Source organism: Gymnoscopelus braueri (genome assembly GCF_963280865.1).
Source record: "Gymnoscopelus braueri genome assembly, chromosome: 18".
Lineage (NCBI taxonomy): Eukaryota > Metazoa > Chordata > Actinopteri > Myctophiformes > Myctophidae > Gymnoscopelus > Gymnoscopelus braueri.
Window position 1 is genome coordinate 24,969,555 of NC_137618.1, and position 18,510 is coordinate 24,988,064.

General features: G+C 41.5%; 1 protein-coding gene across 1 annotated transcript in view; it reads right to left on the bottom strand.

The window, feature by feature from the left end:
• nalcn (sodium leak channel, non-selective) overlaps window positions 1-18,510 on the bottom strand; it is a 112,244-nt gene that overhangs the window by 37,141 nt on the left and 56,593 nt on the right. Inside the window, exons 12-14 of the mRNA XM_080457026.1 lie at window positions 15,617-15,808; window positions 10,978-11,115; window positions 10,086-10,160 (exon numbers count right to left, since the gene is read on the bottom strand). Coding sequence (XP_080313152.1) covers window positions 10,086-10,160; window positions 10,978-11,115; window positions 15,617-15,808 — 405 coding nt within the window. The remainder of the gene's footprint in view (window positions 1-10,085; window positions 10,161-10,977; window positions 11,116-15,616; window positions 15,809-18,510) is intronic.

Genomic DNA, 18,510 nt, shown 5'->3' on the forward strand with positions numbered 1-18,510 from the left:
CAGTTTTGTTTTTGTATTCAGTTTTTGTTTTTGTATTCAGAGAATGGCTAGGGAAAAAGCAATTCCCTCCATGGCTCCATAGAGGGAATTGTACAAACAATAGACCAGGAGAATCCTGGACTGTACAGATAGATGAGCATAATAGAGAAGAAAAACACCACACTCTTCTCTTGCTCCAAAGCAAAAAATATATAGATGGCACTCAACATTTCTTTATGTTGAAAGTGTTGGGATGAAACAGGTGTACAGCATAGCACTTGACAACAATTTCCTAAGCCTGTGTAATGTGTCATTTCACTGCAGTTGTGACTTTTGTGATGAAGGTGACGTTTCATTTCAACATGGGATTACGGTTCAATTACAATTGACATTTTCAAAATGTGAACAAAAATTACCTTTTAGTAACAACATTCTTTTTTTTTTTTATATTTTCTGAATCATTCATTCATTCATTCTTTCTTTGATTCAGCAAAGCAACCTTTCAATTGGTCAAATTTACTAGATAGAACAGCAATTGATGTCAACTGAAGTTGTAGATGAGTTTTATACTGTGGCATATAACTGGCTTGAGTAATGCAAGAGACTATAAGCAAAAGTGAAAGTACAACTCTGCAAAAGGCTCCCTTAAACAATACAATTTTGCTTGGTTATATTTCTCTCACTAAATTCATGTACGGAACAGAAACTTGGTGTGTGCCTGGGTAGCTTAGTCGGCAGAGCTCTTCACTTTGAATCACAAGGTTCTGGGTTCGATACCAGGGACTGCCAACTCAGTGTATAAGTAGCATTAACAAAACTCTGCACATAGATCCAGACCAGCCCTCAAATTGCCCGACCCTGTCCATTGCCATTTTAGTCTGCATACGAAATGTACGCCCAAAGACACGAAACGACACATTTGATGTCAGGTACTGTAGGTATTTTACAGATGGAAGAGAAAGGCAATGTGGGTCTTAGAGAGGATATTACATGTTTGACTGGTCTCACTATTAATATTTCTGACACATGTGGACCGTGACGGGGAAATTGGATGTTCAAGCATGATACGCTGTCAACAATGATTTTCAAAGACTTATCACCCTTCCCACAGTGGTTCCTATGTCAGAGCCCAGTCTGTCAGGATCTTCACCTGTCATGCACTCTCCTTGAGGCACCATGTAGCATTTCTATGCTGCACCATGTTTACCAGTGTTGCTTGGGTGGCTTTCAGGCTCCAAACTCCTAATAATACTTTGAGAGAAAATAAATTCTCTGATTTGCATGAACAGACTTTTTGAATAGATTATTCACCTTCAATGTGTTGTTCCATTACTTCCAATTCATTAGCACGTAGCAATTGTCTGCAGGCTCGACCGACTGTGAAAAGGAAAGGATTAAAAACGTCTGAAGGAACATAATGTATGCATGGCTTCTATGTGTCAAACTTTCAGTAAAAAGAATGACTGATATCCACTGATATGCACAAAACGGCACAGCTTTAGAGCAGAGGATAGATTGTGTCCTGTAGAACTATTTGTTTTTTTTATTTTTTGTTATTTTTATTGAGTTTCTCTTAACCGCTTACACCCTACTGTATATACATCGTTGATCGGGGTCCCCCAGGAGTCTGTACCTAACCCCCTCCTTTTTTCCATCTACACCAAATGTTTTTCAATCTACAAGCTCGCACACACACCCACACCCACACACACACACTTCCGCATAAACATGTCTTGTATCAAGTTTAAAAAAGGTAAAAAAGTTTGCGCTCTAAACTCAAGGCTTACTAGTGCTGAAAACAGGTGCGAGAGGTCAGCATGAAAGTCCATAAACAACAAGATAGGCTCGCATAATGAAAAATGAATATTGAGGCTCTTTGGATGCAAAAATATAGTCTTTTACTTACAAAAGAGCAAAAAGTTACATGGTGAAATAAAGTAACACGGAGAGAGGACATTTCAGTCCTCAGACCATCATCAACACTTTTTTTCACTGTGTCACTTTTTGCACTTTTATAAGTAAAATACTATATTTTTGCATCCAAAGAGCCTCAATGTTCATTTGCCAGTAGTGCAAGCCTATCTTGTTGTTTATTGTAGGCTATAAAGGTTAGCCATGGGATTGGGCTGTTGTCAAATATTTGTGGAATCCCTCCCTTCCAGGAGGGCGATCACCATCTATGCTCTATTTATAGTCAGCCTCTGCATCTGTGATTGAGGCGGCTGTAAAATAGGCAATTTTACACTCACTGCTCCTAGTCACTCAGCTGTGGGAGGAAATAACCAGAGGTACTACTTTTACTTAAATAAAAGTAGCAATACCACAATGTAGCAATACTCTGTTACAAGTAAAAGTCCTGTATTAAGTACAGTACTTGAGTAAATGTACTTTCTACCACTGGGCACTTTCTCTGGAAATGTGTCTGCAACAGCACACCATTTGCATTTAAGGAAGGAGATAACTCATTAAAGTTCACCCTTTGAGCTGTGACTAGTATGCGCGTGTGTGTGTGTGTGTGTGTGTGTGTGTGTGTGTGTGTGTGTGTGTGTGTGTGTGTGTGTGTGTGTGTGTGTGTGTGTGTGTGTGTGTGTGTGTGTGAGAGCAGCTTATTCACACAGCAAGGTCTTGCTTTTAACGCTAATTGTCTGATGACTCATCCTTGTAAAGAAAAGCCCCACAAAGGTGAAAATTAAGAAATCACTCAAAAAATAAAGAGCGCCTGCCCACACGTCAGCAAAATACTTCAACCATGCCACTCTTCCACAGCGAACTAGGGGGGGAAGGACTTTGTGCTTGAATCAAAGTCTGTACCATGAACCAAGCAGCAATGAAAGAAAAGTAAATGGAAAAACACTTTTTCAAAAAACAAATAGTTCATATGACAAATATCAGAGACCATTCTCTATTCATCAGAACACTGCGGAAAACAAATTACAGTAGACTCTCTTAAAGCAGTGGTTCTCATATGTCAAGGACCCCCAAATTGATATTTGGCCTAGAGCAGGGATGTCAAACATACGGCCCGCGGGCCGGATCAGGCCCGCTAACTAGTTTAATCCGGCCCGCGAGATGATTTTGCAAAGCATAAAAAAAATAAAATAAAAAAAAACTTTTTTTTTTTTTTTTTTGCCAAAAATGTTTTAAATAGTTTTTTGGCCAAGTCTACACCTGCAACCACACGTAACTTCCACTTTCCTCTTCTTCTTCCTCGTCTTTGTATTGGTATTGTTTGTGTTGGAGCGCCTCAGTGCGGCTGCAGAGTTCATGTGCAACCTCTTCCAGAGAGAGATAGAGACACTAGAAACTCTCCTGGTGACACAAAACAAACTGTGTAGACTTGCCCCTTTGAAATAAAATGTATTTTGGCACAAAAAAAAAAAAAAAAGTTCTTAACGGTTATCGATTAATCGGTAAGGCCTAACGGTAAACGGTTAATAAAATGTCTCCATTTGGCCATCCCTATTTGTGAAATTTACATTTTCAGAATGTGCTTGTACTAACTAAGACTAAGTAAAGTAAACAAAGAAAACTATCTGAAGTTGTTGTTATTGTTATTATTGGTTATTATGCCATGATTTTACCGGTCCGGTCCGGTACCGGTCCGGCCCTCTGGCCCTCTGGCCCTCCTCCATGTGGCCCCTGAGCTAAAATGAGTTTGCCATCCCTGGCCTAGAGGGTCACTGAAAATGTTAGCATCTTTGTTTTGTCAATTAATATGAAAGTAGAGGACCCGAGCTACAAAATGAGGTAATACTTGACCAACAGTTTTGGAACTACAGCTTATTGCAGTAAGTTTTTCTGAACATTGAAGGTCTAAGAAATCTGGCATTCTCATTAAATCTCATTAAAGTTCACCTGTTGACCTGTGACTAGTACAAGTGTGTGTGTGTGTGTGTGTGTGTGTGTGTGTGTGTGTGTGTGTGTGTGTGTGTGTGTGTGTGTGTGTGTGTGTGTGTGTGTGTGTGTTGCGCTCGCGACCATGCGTGCGTGCATGTGTGTTTCTGTCTGGCAGCTTTCTCACAGAGCAAGGTCTTGCTTTTAACACAAATTGCCCATACGGGCAATGTGGTTCACTGGCTTCCTTTAAAACAGCCCTGAAAATTCACCTTTCAGGAGGCCAAAGGGGGAGGTAGTTATCACTTCTCCCTTAGACAGGCGACCCCCCCCCCTTTTCTTTACCCCCACCCCCCCACCCCCTTTTTTTCCTGCTCTGTACATATAGTGTTTTATATTTGTGATGATATTGAATGTTCGGTGCTATTTTTTATATGTTGATGAATTGAATACCTAGGACCCCAATGGAAACAAGACCACAGGGACTTTTTTGTTATCCTTTAACACATTCCCTGCCAGAGGTTTTTTTTTATTTTACTTCCCCCAGTGCCAGTGTTTAAATGTTTTTTACACAGGAGCCGAGATACAGGATTTTAAAGTAATAAGTTAACCAAGGAGTGAATGGAGCTAGAAATCTTTGGATCGTGATATCTCTGGTTCTGTGTGGATAAATTGAAGAAAAAAAAATAAAAAAAAAAAAATTAAAAAAAAAACCTTTTTTTTTTTTTTTTTGAAAAACGGTTATACTCGTGGATGGCAGTAAACGGGTGTATTTTTCATCAACGGTTATACTCGTGATTGGCAGGTAAAGTGTTAAGACAAAGTGTTTGACTGTATACTTGTGCTGTTTTTACATTTCTGTCTAATAAAATATTCAATCATTCAATCAATCATGCCCACAACAATGTGACAAGGCTGCACGATTCTTGCTAAAATGTGAATCACAATTTTTCTCCTAAGAATTGAGAATTCTCTCACAATTCCTTTATTTCTTTTTTTTTAATAAAAACATTTATTGCACTCTTATTAGGGTATAAGATATGCTTTCAGTAAAAAGGGATTTAAACTAACAACATAACATAAAGGACTTGACTTAAAGTTGTACAATGCAGATTCACAAATAATAATTTTTTAGCAACCTCTTCTGGTCACTACCGTCACTGCATACAATTTCCGTAGTCCTCGATTACCCAGAATTCCATTTGTTTTCACCGGAAGCCGGAAGCGTTTCAAAAAGCGTTCTTTTAATTGTTTTATACTATCTGCGGATCGTTTCTCTTAGCCAGTGGAGCATTAGTTACCATGAGCTGTGCTTTCTTTTTCTGTTCTTTTTCGATCTTCCAATCCTACATTCTCTTAAAATCAGCGTGAGGTTCCTTTTTGTTATTAGCGCGGTAGTTCCTGGCCAAACAGGAAACCGTTGCGGTAGTTCCTGGCCAAACAGGAAACCAGTGCATTTTCGCCTCAGTTTTTCGGCCAGATGACGTCATTTTCCCGGGAAAGTCCCCCCCGACACCGTTCAATAGAAAATATATAAATAAAAGGCTTCCGGGGGTGAAATTCATGGAGTGGGTGTTGTGAAACTTTTGCCACTCACAAAAGATATACAATTTAACTTTAGTTTTGTTGAAAACGTTACCTAGTATTACTTTAACATACAGTAACATAGTATATCAAAGCAGTAAGTTTCTTGTAACAAAGAAACACCTCATCTCTTTTCGTGTCCTATTTTAGGCCACTTAATCAAAGTGATTAACAAATTCTGTTGAACATTTGCAAAATGTAAAGTTACATCTAAATGAAAATAAACTAGTACCCAGTCATTTTTGGACATACAGTAGTTGTCTAGTGGCTACTCTGTACAATACAACAGTACAGTACTACTGTACTGTAGCCTATTTACACTTCTGTCTGATTTATATTTTGTCGTACTGCGGTGTTGCTCACCGAAAGTATTAGATCTACAAGCTCACAAGGGTTGTGATACGACATGCTGTGGACTTCTTGATTTTTCGGCAAGCGACACTGTCGTCATGCTTTATTTAGTTCTGTCCCGATCTCTGTTATTCGAAACAGAGCAAGTAATGCAACACTAGTTACAAAACGCCTCATTTTGAACAGTATTGATATGAAGCTGCACTTATATAATGTTTACGCTAGTGAGGTTTGCGTGGTCTGGCACCTGGGTTTTTAATGTGTCCTTCATTGCTGAATGATTTCATGGTGACATTCAGGGTGTCTGTATCGTTGTAGTGTTACCTTGCTTCGATGTTTCTCAAACCAATGCTTGCAAATGATGACATTTTGTAAATCCACACTGCTTTGCACCTTTTTAAGTACTGTAGCGCATAAGCAAAACTTAAATCTCTCACCACGGATATTTTCCCTGCGAGTCGCTCATTTCTTTAACTTGGAAACTTTCTGTCATACGCTGTGCTCTGTAATACGCTGTCTGAGTAGGCTAAATAAATGCTAAATAATCTGCCTTCTTCGACGCGTGCAGTGTCGGGTTTCTGTAGCAATGAGTCAGTGACATAAGCGCTGTCAATGTGTGAATGAGGAAGAGACAGACATATGAGAGACGACAAAAGCACTTGTATGCTGTGGTTATTTCATGTTAACGTTCAATTAAAAGCCTTTTTTGCTTTACATCATTTAAGTATGATGGACATTGCAACTGTTATTGTTCACAAGCAAATAATGATTATTTTTTTTTTTTTCAATTATTCATGCAGCCCTAGCCCACAAGTGGGATTAACACTTCAAGCCTACCAGGACTTTGTGCTTGAATGAAAGCCTGTGCCAAGTACCAAGCAGCAATGCATGACAAGCAAATGGAAAAACTGTACTGGCCATATGACAAATATCAGGGACCATTCACTATTCATCAGAACAATGCAGAAAATTAACTATAATCTCTCAAAGGACCATACTGGTGGTCTGGCATATTTAGCCTATTGACCATGACCATACCAGTGGTCTGGCATGTTTAGTCCATTCACTATGACACATTGGTAGCCTATACTTGACACTGCAGTTGGCCATTTTACAGAACTCGATTTTCAGGCCGCTACACAGCCTTCAAACCTAGTCCTATGTTGCACTGATAAGAGCAATGGTCACCGAAGTATAGCCATTTGAAGTGTTAAACACTGCTATAACACTGCTGCCAAGCAGCGATAAACTTGCAGCACCCAGGTCCGCTGTCATACCTGTGCGACCTCGTGTTCGGGAGGTAGGGGTGCACGACCAGTTCCTGGAAAAACTGGAAGTGAACAGATCCACTTCTGGGTTGCACCATTGAACTCCACACCTCTCAGAGTGTGTGTGGGTGAAGTTTCTAGGCAATACCACAAACCGGAAGTAGGAAGGAAAAAAACGGAAGTGGTAATTTTTTATGAAATTGGAAGTCTGACCACCCACCAGTTTGAAGCATTTAGCATACTGGGAACTGGAGTTAAGGCTGTTTAAACCCCAGCCAATAGGAACACAGAGGGGGCGGGGCATCAGCAAATTACAGGCCACCCCTATTGGCCGTCTAAGAGCACCCACCAAGTTTGGGGCCTTTAGCATGCTGGGAACTGGAGTTATGTCTGTTTAAAGCCCAGCCAATAGGAACACAGAGGGGGCAGGGCTTATGCAATTACAGCCTGTCCTATTGGCCGTCTAAGAGCAACTACCAAGTTTGGGGCATTTAGCATGCTGGGAACTGGAGTTATTGCTGTTTAAAGCTCAGCCAATAGGAACACAGAGGGGGTGGGGCTCTTATACCAGATCACGCTGGTTGGGACGTGGTCCCTGGTGTGGCTATTGTGATGGCAGAACCCTGACCAGTGTTGGTGCCAAGTTTGGTGCGGATTGGAGCAACGGTTAAGAAGTCATGGATGTTTGTGAACGAATACAGCAACTTACTAGAGGGTCATTGAACATTTCACAATTTTTGTTTTCATATGAAAGTAGAACATCTGAGCTAAAAAATGAGCTATTACTTGCTTGGATTGACTCAATAGACACCTACATTATTAATTCATGTTAATTTAAGAGCTGCAAACAGAGAATTTCACACTGAAAGAGAAAACACAGCCATTCCCTCTTTTCATTCACTAATCTCTTTATACGTCATGTATAAAGTGCCCCAGAATACATTGCATCTGAATGCTGAAGGTGTTTCATTCCTTCCATTGTCTGTATGTATCATCTCAAGCCAGTGGGATGTTCCATCGGCACCTGGATTATCATCTCAGAGAAGAATACGAAAACAGATTTTTCTTTCATTTATAAACTCATTTCAATGTAATGTTGTGGTTAAAAAAAAATCTTTGGACATCACAGACAAACCAGGCCTACTGAATGTGTGTGTGTGTGTGTGTGTGTGTGTGTGTGTGTGTGTGTGTGTGTGTGTGTGTGTGTGTGTGTGTGTGTGTGTGTGTGTGTGTGTTAGAGCCCCTCTAACACAAACTGACCAGATACTGACCACTTCAGGCGAAAATATAATTTTGCACACACAGATATCTCAAAAACGAATGGGTTGATTACCCAAAATCTAGTACCTGGGGTGTAAGTGGTGGCTAGTTTCTAAACTAAAAGTAAATTAACTACCCAGTTCTCTGAGTTCCACAGACACTAATGAAATGTCCCCTCAGTGCTGAGATTAGTATTGTGAGCCACTGAAGATAGGAGGTGGTATGTGTGCGGCACTCACTGCTTGGCACAATGCCATGGAAGTCAAAAGGCAATTAGCTTCAGTCATTTGGGGTATGTTGCTAGGCAACAGGGTAGTTTCAGTTGCAGTGGGACCTTCAAATAATAACTGGCATAATAGGACTCTACAGTGTACACTTTGTATACAGTAAGTGAACACAGCTGATTAATAATAGGAGGAGTAAGCACTGGATAGGCTTTCAAAGGAAAGAAGGAAATAGGTAGCCATTCTAAAATGATGACGTTTTATGGATATGCATTTTCCTCATTAAAAGTATTTATTGTGAAAATAGAATTGCCAATTAATTTGCATCACAAATCTCCACTGCATTTAAACTGACCTGGTATCCCTATCATTACTTCATTCTACAAGAGAGCTTTCTACCACAAAGACAGAGCGGGGGGGAATCAGAAACACATCTTGCATTTTTCCACACTTCCCTTGACTTCTCATTTCTATTAGACCAGAGGGGGCAAAACTCCAGAAATACTGTTTTTTTTACCTCTGTCGGCTGACAGCCGCCATTATCCATGTGTGATTCTGTTTTCATAGGGTAAGGTACTTTTTTTCCACAAAGAAACTGTTGGAGGCAGCCATCTAGGTTACATTGCCAACTACAGTATATGATTGCTACCTTATAGACCTACACAGAATTCAGGAAATCAGGAAAGACTTATGCAACAGAAGTGATGTGTTGTAGATGCAAACTCTAGTGCCTGAATGTTGTGTATTGCAACTTTAATGTTATTGCCCTCAAACTAGAGACCTTAGTCTTGTTACTGAATGAGTAGATCAAAATACACTCATACAGTACTGTATCCACAAGTTTCCTAGGGCATGGTGGGCATCACTTCCTGTCGATTTAGATGGCTAGACAGACAGACAAATATCGCCATCGCTAGAGCCTCATTACAGTTCAACATCTCTGCTGACAAGCACCCTGACCAACCGGCAGGAGTCGCTGGAGCAGAGAAAAAGATTACACTCCTCGTTTCAAAGATGTGGTCTGTGGTCTAATTGCTGAGGCTTGTTTCTATGTGGTCTAGTTGCTGAGGATTGTTTCTACAGTATGTGGTCTGTGGTCTATAGTTGCTGAGGATTGTTTCTATGTGGTATGTGGTCTATTTACTGAGGCTTGGGTTAAACTATGACTCCTAGAAGGTCAGAAGTGGAAAAAGTCAAAAGATCCAGAAGGTCAGTGGGTCAACACGTACTGCATGAGGGAGAGTGTTCCATAAACCTCTGAAATCAATGAAAACACATTATCTATCTCATTCATTATCATTACACTAATGCTGGGTTCAAGTTGTTTTGCTAAAAGTGTTCATCTAAAAGTGGACTGCTGACTGCGCAAAAACAAAAAGGGCTCTACAGCAGAACAAACAACCAGGTGCTCAAGATAGAACAAAGTTTTTGAACAAATAATATCTGGTGTCCTTGGAACAAAATGTCTTTTTAAATAATTTTTGTTCCTTCCTGATACTTTTTTTGAGCGACAGGAACCTACTTCTTCTAGTGTGGGCTGTGTGTGTACCATTAGCGTGTGGATTGGATGAGGATCTGGACAGACCTGTTTGAGCTTCTTCAGGTCTTCATCCAATTCCAGATTGTCAAGGATCACAGCCACAAAAAGGCTGAGAAGAATCTGAAAGACAGAATGCAGGAGATACTGAAACGTTAGAAACGATAACATATACGCACTAACATATAAAAGAGCCGCAGCACCCTGTTCTCCTTTCTTCTTTCACAGCAGACAAAAAATCTAGTTGAGTGAATCATCTCATGTTTTTATTTTTTCCCCTTCCTTTCAGAGCTGATGATGCCTGTGGTCTATATGTGCTTTGTTGTTTGTTCCATCCTTGAAGACATCCTGTGTGTCTGAGTTGAAAGCGTGACTCATTCCAGAGAGCGCCTGTGCCATGTGACGCTGTGACGGTCTCCTGTACAGTGGTGGACAAATTACTCAACCCCCAGTACGTATTATTACTCCACTACAAGTGAAAGTTGCTCAGTCAAATTCGTAGTTACAGTTAGGAGTGTAGTACTTGCATTACTAAGAGCTTTTTTCGTATTCCTTTGTTCTTGGTGCTGATTGATTGATTGATTGAATATTTTATTAGGAAAAAATGTAAAACAGCACAGTAACATACTTTGTCTAAAAGGTCCGTTCCAAAAAGTCCTTGTGGTCTTGTTTCCATTGAGGTCCTTGGTATTGAATTCATAGTCGAATGCTCAGAAACAGACATTTGCTTGAACCAAACAGCAAAATAAAAGTTGCGATCACAACTGTGGACAGATCTTCGTCTCGTCTCGAATACTCAGATAATTGAATACAAAAACGAATAATTCTGTGATTTTGTAAAAACAAACAAACAAACAAAAAACTACGATCCTAACTTATTTGCAACTAAATGGACCTGGGAGGACCTCAAAGTGATGATGGTCATTGTAAAACTTCTCACCAGGGTGGCAAACAGGTGGTAAAGGATGAAGTAGATGGCGACCACAGGAGCCCACATGTGACCCACGGCTACTAGTGTCTGGTCCATCACATCCACCCAGCCTTCCTGCGTTAGGATCTGGAACATGGACATGAATGCCTGCAAGGGAGATAGGAGGAGATGACCCAGGGAAAGTTAGAGAAAGAAATGGAATAGATGGATGGACGGACAAACGGACAGACAGACGGATATAGATAAGAGAAAGCGCATGAGAGACCATGTTAAGAAGACACAGATAGAGAGAGAGAGAGAGAGTGATGGAGAGTGAGTGGGAGGGGGAGAGAGAGAGGCTTGGCATTTGGAACACACTTTCTGTTTTTCCACAGCGTTACAAATGCCACACATCTGATGTACATAACTCCCTCCTGGCCGTCTCAGTCTGGCTTCGGCGTTCAAGATGTTTGTGAGTGAGTGTCTGTGACAGGAGCCTCGGTGGAGAGAGAGGTGAGTAGCAAGGCTTGTTAATTCTCTCTCTCTATCCGAACGCGCGCGCGCACACACACACACACACACTAGGGAATTTTTTTATTTATTTTTTGGCTTTTCTACAGCAGACACGCAGCTGTGAGCTCTGGTGTGACGTCAACTCGCATTCCTTGAGTCAAGTCATAAATGCCATTGAAAAAAAAAGAAAAAAAAAAAAAACTTTTAAAATTTGTTTTTATTATTTTATTTTTTATAATCAAATCGATTAATCGAATATTCGAATACTTATAGGTCGAATAATTTGAATGCTAAAAATCACTATTCGTGAATGCCCACACACACACACACACACACACACACACACACACACACACACACACACACACACACACACACACACACACACACACACACACACACACACACACACACACACACACACACACACACACACACACACACACACACACACACACACGTAGAGGTCAGGTGAAGGAGTGTGGTGCAGCCAGCTGAGACTTGGAAGGCCAGGGAGTTGTAGTTCCCCCCACCACTCTCACTTCCAGACAGGCCCCAGACTTTCCCCAAACCCAACTTCCCTCACCTCCTTGCCCTCCCGGCACAGTCGCTGCAGATAAAGCATAAAACCCAGCACAGGTCTGCCCGTGGGGGAAAACTGCCAAACATCATTTACTGTGATGTGTGCATGCATGCCTGTGTGTGTGTGTGTGTGTGTGTGTGTGTGTGTGTGTGTGTGTGTGTGTGTGTGTGTGTGTGTGTGTGTGTGTGTGTGTGTGTGTGTGTGTGTGTGTGTGTGTGTGTGTGTGTGTGTGTGTGTGTGTGTGTGTGTGTGTGTGAATGCAAGATAGAGTGGAAGTCAAGAGTGATCAAATTGAGAACAAGATCTACAAGCTCACAACCTGTTGCGATCTGCCGTGGTGTGAGCTTGGAGATCTATTTCCACCGTGGGACTCTGCGTATCATGACGGAGTAAATTAAGCATAAGTATGAGAAGCATAATTATATATTATATTTATATTGTTCTTTTTTTTTAACCATAACATGTGAGCAACATCTGTTTACGAGCTTTCTCCTCGTGCTCCAGCAGACTGAGGGAAGAGGAGAGAAAGGGGGGATGGAAAGACGAGGCTAATGAGAGAGAAATGAGCGTGTGAGCACTTAGAAATCAAAGGAGGGGGTGGACGGGCCCCACATCTGTTGAAGCATTAAGTACCCCATCGCCAGAATCTGCAGGCCTCCCATAGCTTGTCTGTGTGTGTGTGTGTGTGTGTGTGTGTGTGTGTGTGTGTGTGTGTGTGTGTGTGTGTGTGTGTGTGTGTGTGTGTGTGTGTGTGCGGAGATTGCATATGAATTTCCGATGTTTTCATCCCTTCTTCGCATCTTACATTCTGTGTGTTGGTATAAATCTGCCTGAAGCCATTTTTTCGTCTTTATCACTGGCTGAGGGTTTCTCTGAGGTCCTCTTAAAGCTGCAATCCGTAGAATGTATGTCCTATACTCTACCCACATTTCTACTGATGAGCTGAGACAGGCAGAGGAGATATTACATTTTGAGTCTAGGATGTAACTTTCTCCATAGAAGTAGGGAGAACACCTCCAAACACCGCAGTTGTCGTAGATATATTGTTTCAACATACTATACCATACAGATTGGTTAAAGCAGTGGTTAAAGCATTTATATATTATATATCTATCTCAAAAACTCTCAACACAAATCTTCTCTTCTGGGGGTCCCTGTCACAACATATTTTCAGACGGGGGTCTGTGGATAAATACAGTTTAAGAAACTTTTTTTAGTGAATAAACCATTTGACCCAGTAAAATGTTGTTTTATTCACACAAAAAAAAGTTTTTGGTTTGCAGCTTTAAGACCGCCACATCCATCTCCTTAGAGTTTCTACATCAAAACCATAAGCTGCTCTTTCCTGTGTATTCTAACCAATACGGTTAGTGGTGGAAAGTACATTTACTGTACTTGAGTACAATTTTGAGGTACTTTTACTTTACTTGAGTATTTCCATTTCTCAATACTTCTACTCTACTACATCTCAGAGGCAAATATTGTACAGTTTTAGAAACTACTTTAAAGATTTAGATACATATATATATATATATATAGTATATATATATATATATATATATATATATATATATATATATATATATATATAGAGCTAGATACATATATATAAAGTATATGTTTATATATGTCACAGGGAAATTGGAGAACCAGGGAAATTGGAGAAGGCACGCTCGTTTTTAGGCACGGGGCTTCGGGGCGAGGCGGGGATTTTCGAGACAGGGTTTATTACGTGAGGCTCGCGAGGAGGAGGAGGAGGAGGAGAAGGAGGACGCGGCGCCGCGAGGCGGGGCTTTGATGCAAGGCGGCGTGATGAGGAGGAGGAGGAGGAGACGGCGCCGCGAGGCGGGGCTTTGATGCGACACGGACCTGTCTTTTGTTGTTCCCCCCCACATAGCAACCAGGAAGCTACGCTAGGGGAACGCTGAACACGCGTTCACACGCACACGTGATAATAGTTATTGTCCATGACGGAGGCGCGCCGACTCAGCAGAGCTTGAGGCCGAGGAGGTGCGCCCTCGCCGACCGGCCGAAGGTCTGCTAGTCGAATCAGCACCGTCCGAGTTGTGAACCGATAGGGACAGAATAGTTCTTTTCATGGATCACTATCCGTGTTTGTGTGTGTATGTGTGTGTGTGTGTGTGTGTGTGTGTGTGTGTGTGTGTGTGTGTCAGGGAGAAACTAAAACAAATGCTAAAAGCCAGAACACGATAAAAGTATCTTAACTCTTTCAGTGCCAATGAAATAAAAAAAATATTGCAAACTGACAACTTTTTTCTTTTTTTTTTTCAAAGTAAAAAAAAAGTGCTTAGGAAGCGAGATACAGCCTTTTTCAGTTATAGGTTAAACAAAGAGTGGATGGAGCTGCAAATCTTCAGATAATGATATCTTGGGTTCTGAACACTTTTTTCCCCAAAAAAAAAGAAAAAAAAGAAAAAACGTTTTTTTTATTTTTTAAACTTGGGATTTCTCGTTCTGGCACTGAGGGTATAACCCTAAAACTCGGGATAACTCGGGGCTTGGCACTGAGAGAGTTAACAGTCATGCTTTCAATAAACCAAATTGAAAGCTTCTTTTTTTTTAGAGTAGCCAATCATTTTCTCCCCAATTTCTCCCCCCAATCTGGTCGTTATGCCAATTAATTCCTCCCCACAATCAGTTCTGTGTTGTCACTGCTGTTGTATCCTACTTTACTTACTAGTTTTAATCCTTTTTAACTAGTCGATTCTAATAAAGTTGTTATTTTTCTGCTCTGTAAAGCGACTTTGAGTATTTAGAAAAGCGCTATATAAATTGTATGTATTATTATTACTGACTCACCTGCCAGTGAGGACGGAGCCCCCACCAGGAGGACGTAGGGCCTTCGTCCTACTCCTCCCGCCCAACACTACCTGCTGACAGGTGCCGCCCGGCCCATAGGAATACATGCAGTGACAAATATCACCCACCCCGCCCGGCTCCCGTCCACTGAATACGGGCCAATTGTGTTCGTGTAGACGCCCGACAAAGCCGGATGCACCACGGTGGATTAGAACCCACAAGCTCCGTGGTGGTGGGCAGGGACTTTTACCACTGCGGCACCAGAGCGCTATTTACATTTAGACTTTAATTACAAAACATACTTAGGTTATTCGAAAATCACCGATCTAATGCCTCGCATTGCGACGCAATGTGAGCTTGTAGATCGGGTATTTTAGAAAGATTTTGACACATTCTGAAAACTTGGGGGAAAAAAAAAACTGAAATGGGACATTCTGCATAATGATTACTTTTACTTTAGGTACTTTAAGTATTTTTTTTATGTGAATACTTTTGTACTTTTGGAATAGAGGACTTTAACTTACATAACAGAGTATTTCCACATTGTGGTATTGTTACTTTTACTCAATTAACCCATTCAATCCGGGAAAGCATCTGTGTCATTTTAGATTCAAAAATAGCAAGATGTACAAGCTCACAGTGCGTCACTTCGTGCCGCACTGCGAGCTTGTACATCTGCAATTTCTTTGTGTGAGAACTACTGATTTAGAAGGCATTTGTAGAATGAGTTCTTCTTCCACCAATGGCCATTACCCTGGGGAACGTAGTGAAGCGGTCCAGATCCTCCACGAAGCAGAACATCTGGAGGCTGATGGCCGACATGACGATGAGCAGGCTAGCCGTGAACACCACCAGGCTGCCCAGCTTCTTCCCGGGGCCAAAGATCTTATAGACAAAGTCCTCCAGAGCCGGAGAGATCTTTATCAGACGCACCACACGTAGCACCTGTAGGGGGAGGAAGGGGGCAAAGCAGAAGATCGATTAACTTTTTCCAAGTGCAGATAGTCAAAGGGAAAAACCTATAAGCAGTTTTGAAGGGGGGTATTAATGTTGTCCTTATACATTAGGAACGTAGCATTCATCAACTACTGGGAATCTGATTAATGTGATTTAAGCACACATTAACATCAGAGAGTTAAGACCCTACTGAAATAGAATGATTGTGAATGTCTATTTAACACATCGGGTGCCAAACACGGTCTGAACCGTGTTTGCACAGAGTAGCGCTTTGGTACCGAACACGGTCTGAACCGTGTTTTCAGTCTTTCTGTTTATTTCCACACGGGAGGGGCTGGAGCAGCTCTGGAATCACCCGTGGTGATTCTGAGAAGGAGAGGACAGATGGATCACCGTGTCAAAAAACATGGCTCCCATCCGCTTCCGTTCTATCTCCTTCTCTAAAACCCCTACAACTCCGAAACTTTTTACGCTGGGGAAAACGACTCATTTTGTATGCACGATCACTCCGCCATTGTTACTCGCGTGAGAGATGTTATCGTTCCAGGCGTTAGCCAGGACCATCGGGCAAAATGGAGGCATGCTTTTTTTCACATGGAATGCACGTCGTGGAGTCCAAAGTTTAAACAGCGCTGCGCAGCTCAACGGTGAGATTTCGGCACCGAACGTAATCTGTTATTATAAAATGCTGGCACCCCATGTGTTAATATCGAAAACCATCTCACCTATAGCAACTCAATGATTAGGGCACGTATTGATCTGGAGGGAGAGTGCATCGATCTTCACCCCCAAAGTAATAACACAGCGATGCTTTGTTTTGTCTATTTATTTCATTTTTTTGGGTCATCTTTGGCCCAGTCCCCCAAATTGCTTGTGGTGACAACACCCCCCCAGGTAATGAATCTTGGTCAGGTTTTGATCAGCGAGGCAGAGTTGCAATCGATCGAGCAATCCAAACCTCGGCGACTCCTAGCCCAAGATTTCTCTTTACATTCCCATAGAAGGAAAATAGGCCAAATCTCCAATTGTCCGGGTATATACAACATGGTAAATGAGGTTTATGGGGAGAAGCTCAGCATGATGACTGATTTGAAGGTAAGCCCCTGTCATCTGCTTGTGACAGACTGTGATGGCCACCATCTATTTCACAGCAGAGACTTTGCTCTGTGACTGAAGGTCAACCGGCTAGGGGCTACAGTAGTAGTTTGTCAAAGAGAAAAGGTAAAAGGCAAAACTGAATGTTAATCACTCAAGAGTGAAATTATCAGTCAGGACTTTACAGAGTAAGGCAGTGGTTCCCAGACTTCCCAAATTATTTTGGGGAATCCCCAGGTGATAGCTTAATGTGTAACATTGTTTTCTCACTCAACAGTAAACAAACTAACAAGTGTATTCAGCATTTCTGCACATTTCTAAAGTTAGAATTTATTGACTTTTCAGACCTTTTTAATACCAAATTGGCAAAACTGTCAAATATTACGTAAGAAAACATTCTTCACAACGCCTCGCACTGCTTGTAGTTCGGCTATTTTCACAATATTTATCTGTGGAACCGAGTCAAACTAAATGTAATGCCTACAATTCCAGGGTGGGGGGTCCCCAGTTCATATATGATTATTTTGGGGGGGTCGTGGCCTGAAAAGTTTGGGAACCATTGGTGTAAGGGACCACCAAATACTGTATTAGTATTTAGTTGGGGCCTAGCAAATTACTGTAGAAGGACCCCGTCCCAAACCACAGAGGTTGGTTAAATGGTGAAAGATTAAGAAGGCTTCCTTTTTCAATCTGCCACTGCCTTGTCTCTGTGCCCTGGAGCATGCGCACTGAACTTGTGTGTCAGAGCCCGGAGTGTGTGTGTGTGTGTGTGTGTGTGTGTGTGTGTGTGTCAGAGCCCGGAGTGTGTGTGTGTGTGTGTGTGTGTGTGTGTGTGTGTGTGTCAGAGCCCGGAGTGTGTGTGTGTGTGTGTGTGTGTGTGTGTGTGTGTGTGTGTGTGTGTGTGTGTGTGTGTGTGTGTTTTGATTGATTGAATATTTTATTGACTGTTTAAAAGTACAGCAGTACATAAAAAAGCCAAACGGATAATCACAAAAAAAACAAAGGCTTGTTTCCATTTTGATCCATGAACATTTAAACATCTAGACAAACAACAGTACAATAAACAACAATACAAAAAGGTAAAAATATGCAGTTAAAACAATTCATGATGAACTTAAAAAGGAGGTGAGAGACCAGGGATGCAAACAACATGGAGGATGTGAATTGTTTGAAACCAATTAGCTAAGAAGACCAATTAGAATAGGGCAGATTTGATGTGTAGTGGCCGCGAAATAGAATACATTTTTACCATTGAGTGACTAAAATGTATAGGGGGCACGGTCAGAGAAACTCCCTTATCCCTTATTCTGGAGTAGTAGTTTGACAGGTACTTGGGCACTGTTCCTTAGAGCAGTGGTTCCTAAACGTTTTAGCTCAAGACCCAAAAGAGAAATCTTATGTATGGGACCCAAACTAGTGAAAATAGCCGATCAACAAGCTCACAACACGTCGCAATGCAATAATGTATTCCCGAGAGTCACGGGCTGCCGTGATGCCACGTTAATGAGAGATAGCCTGGCATCATAGTGATTGATGAGTGAATGCATAAACATTAATGGATGAAGGTTGGTGTGTGCTGGGATGGTTATATCTCC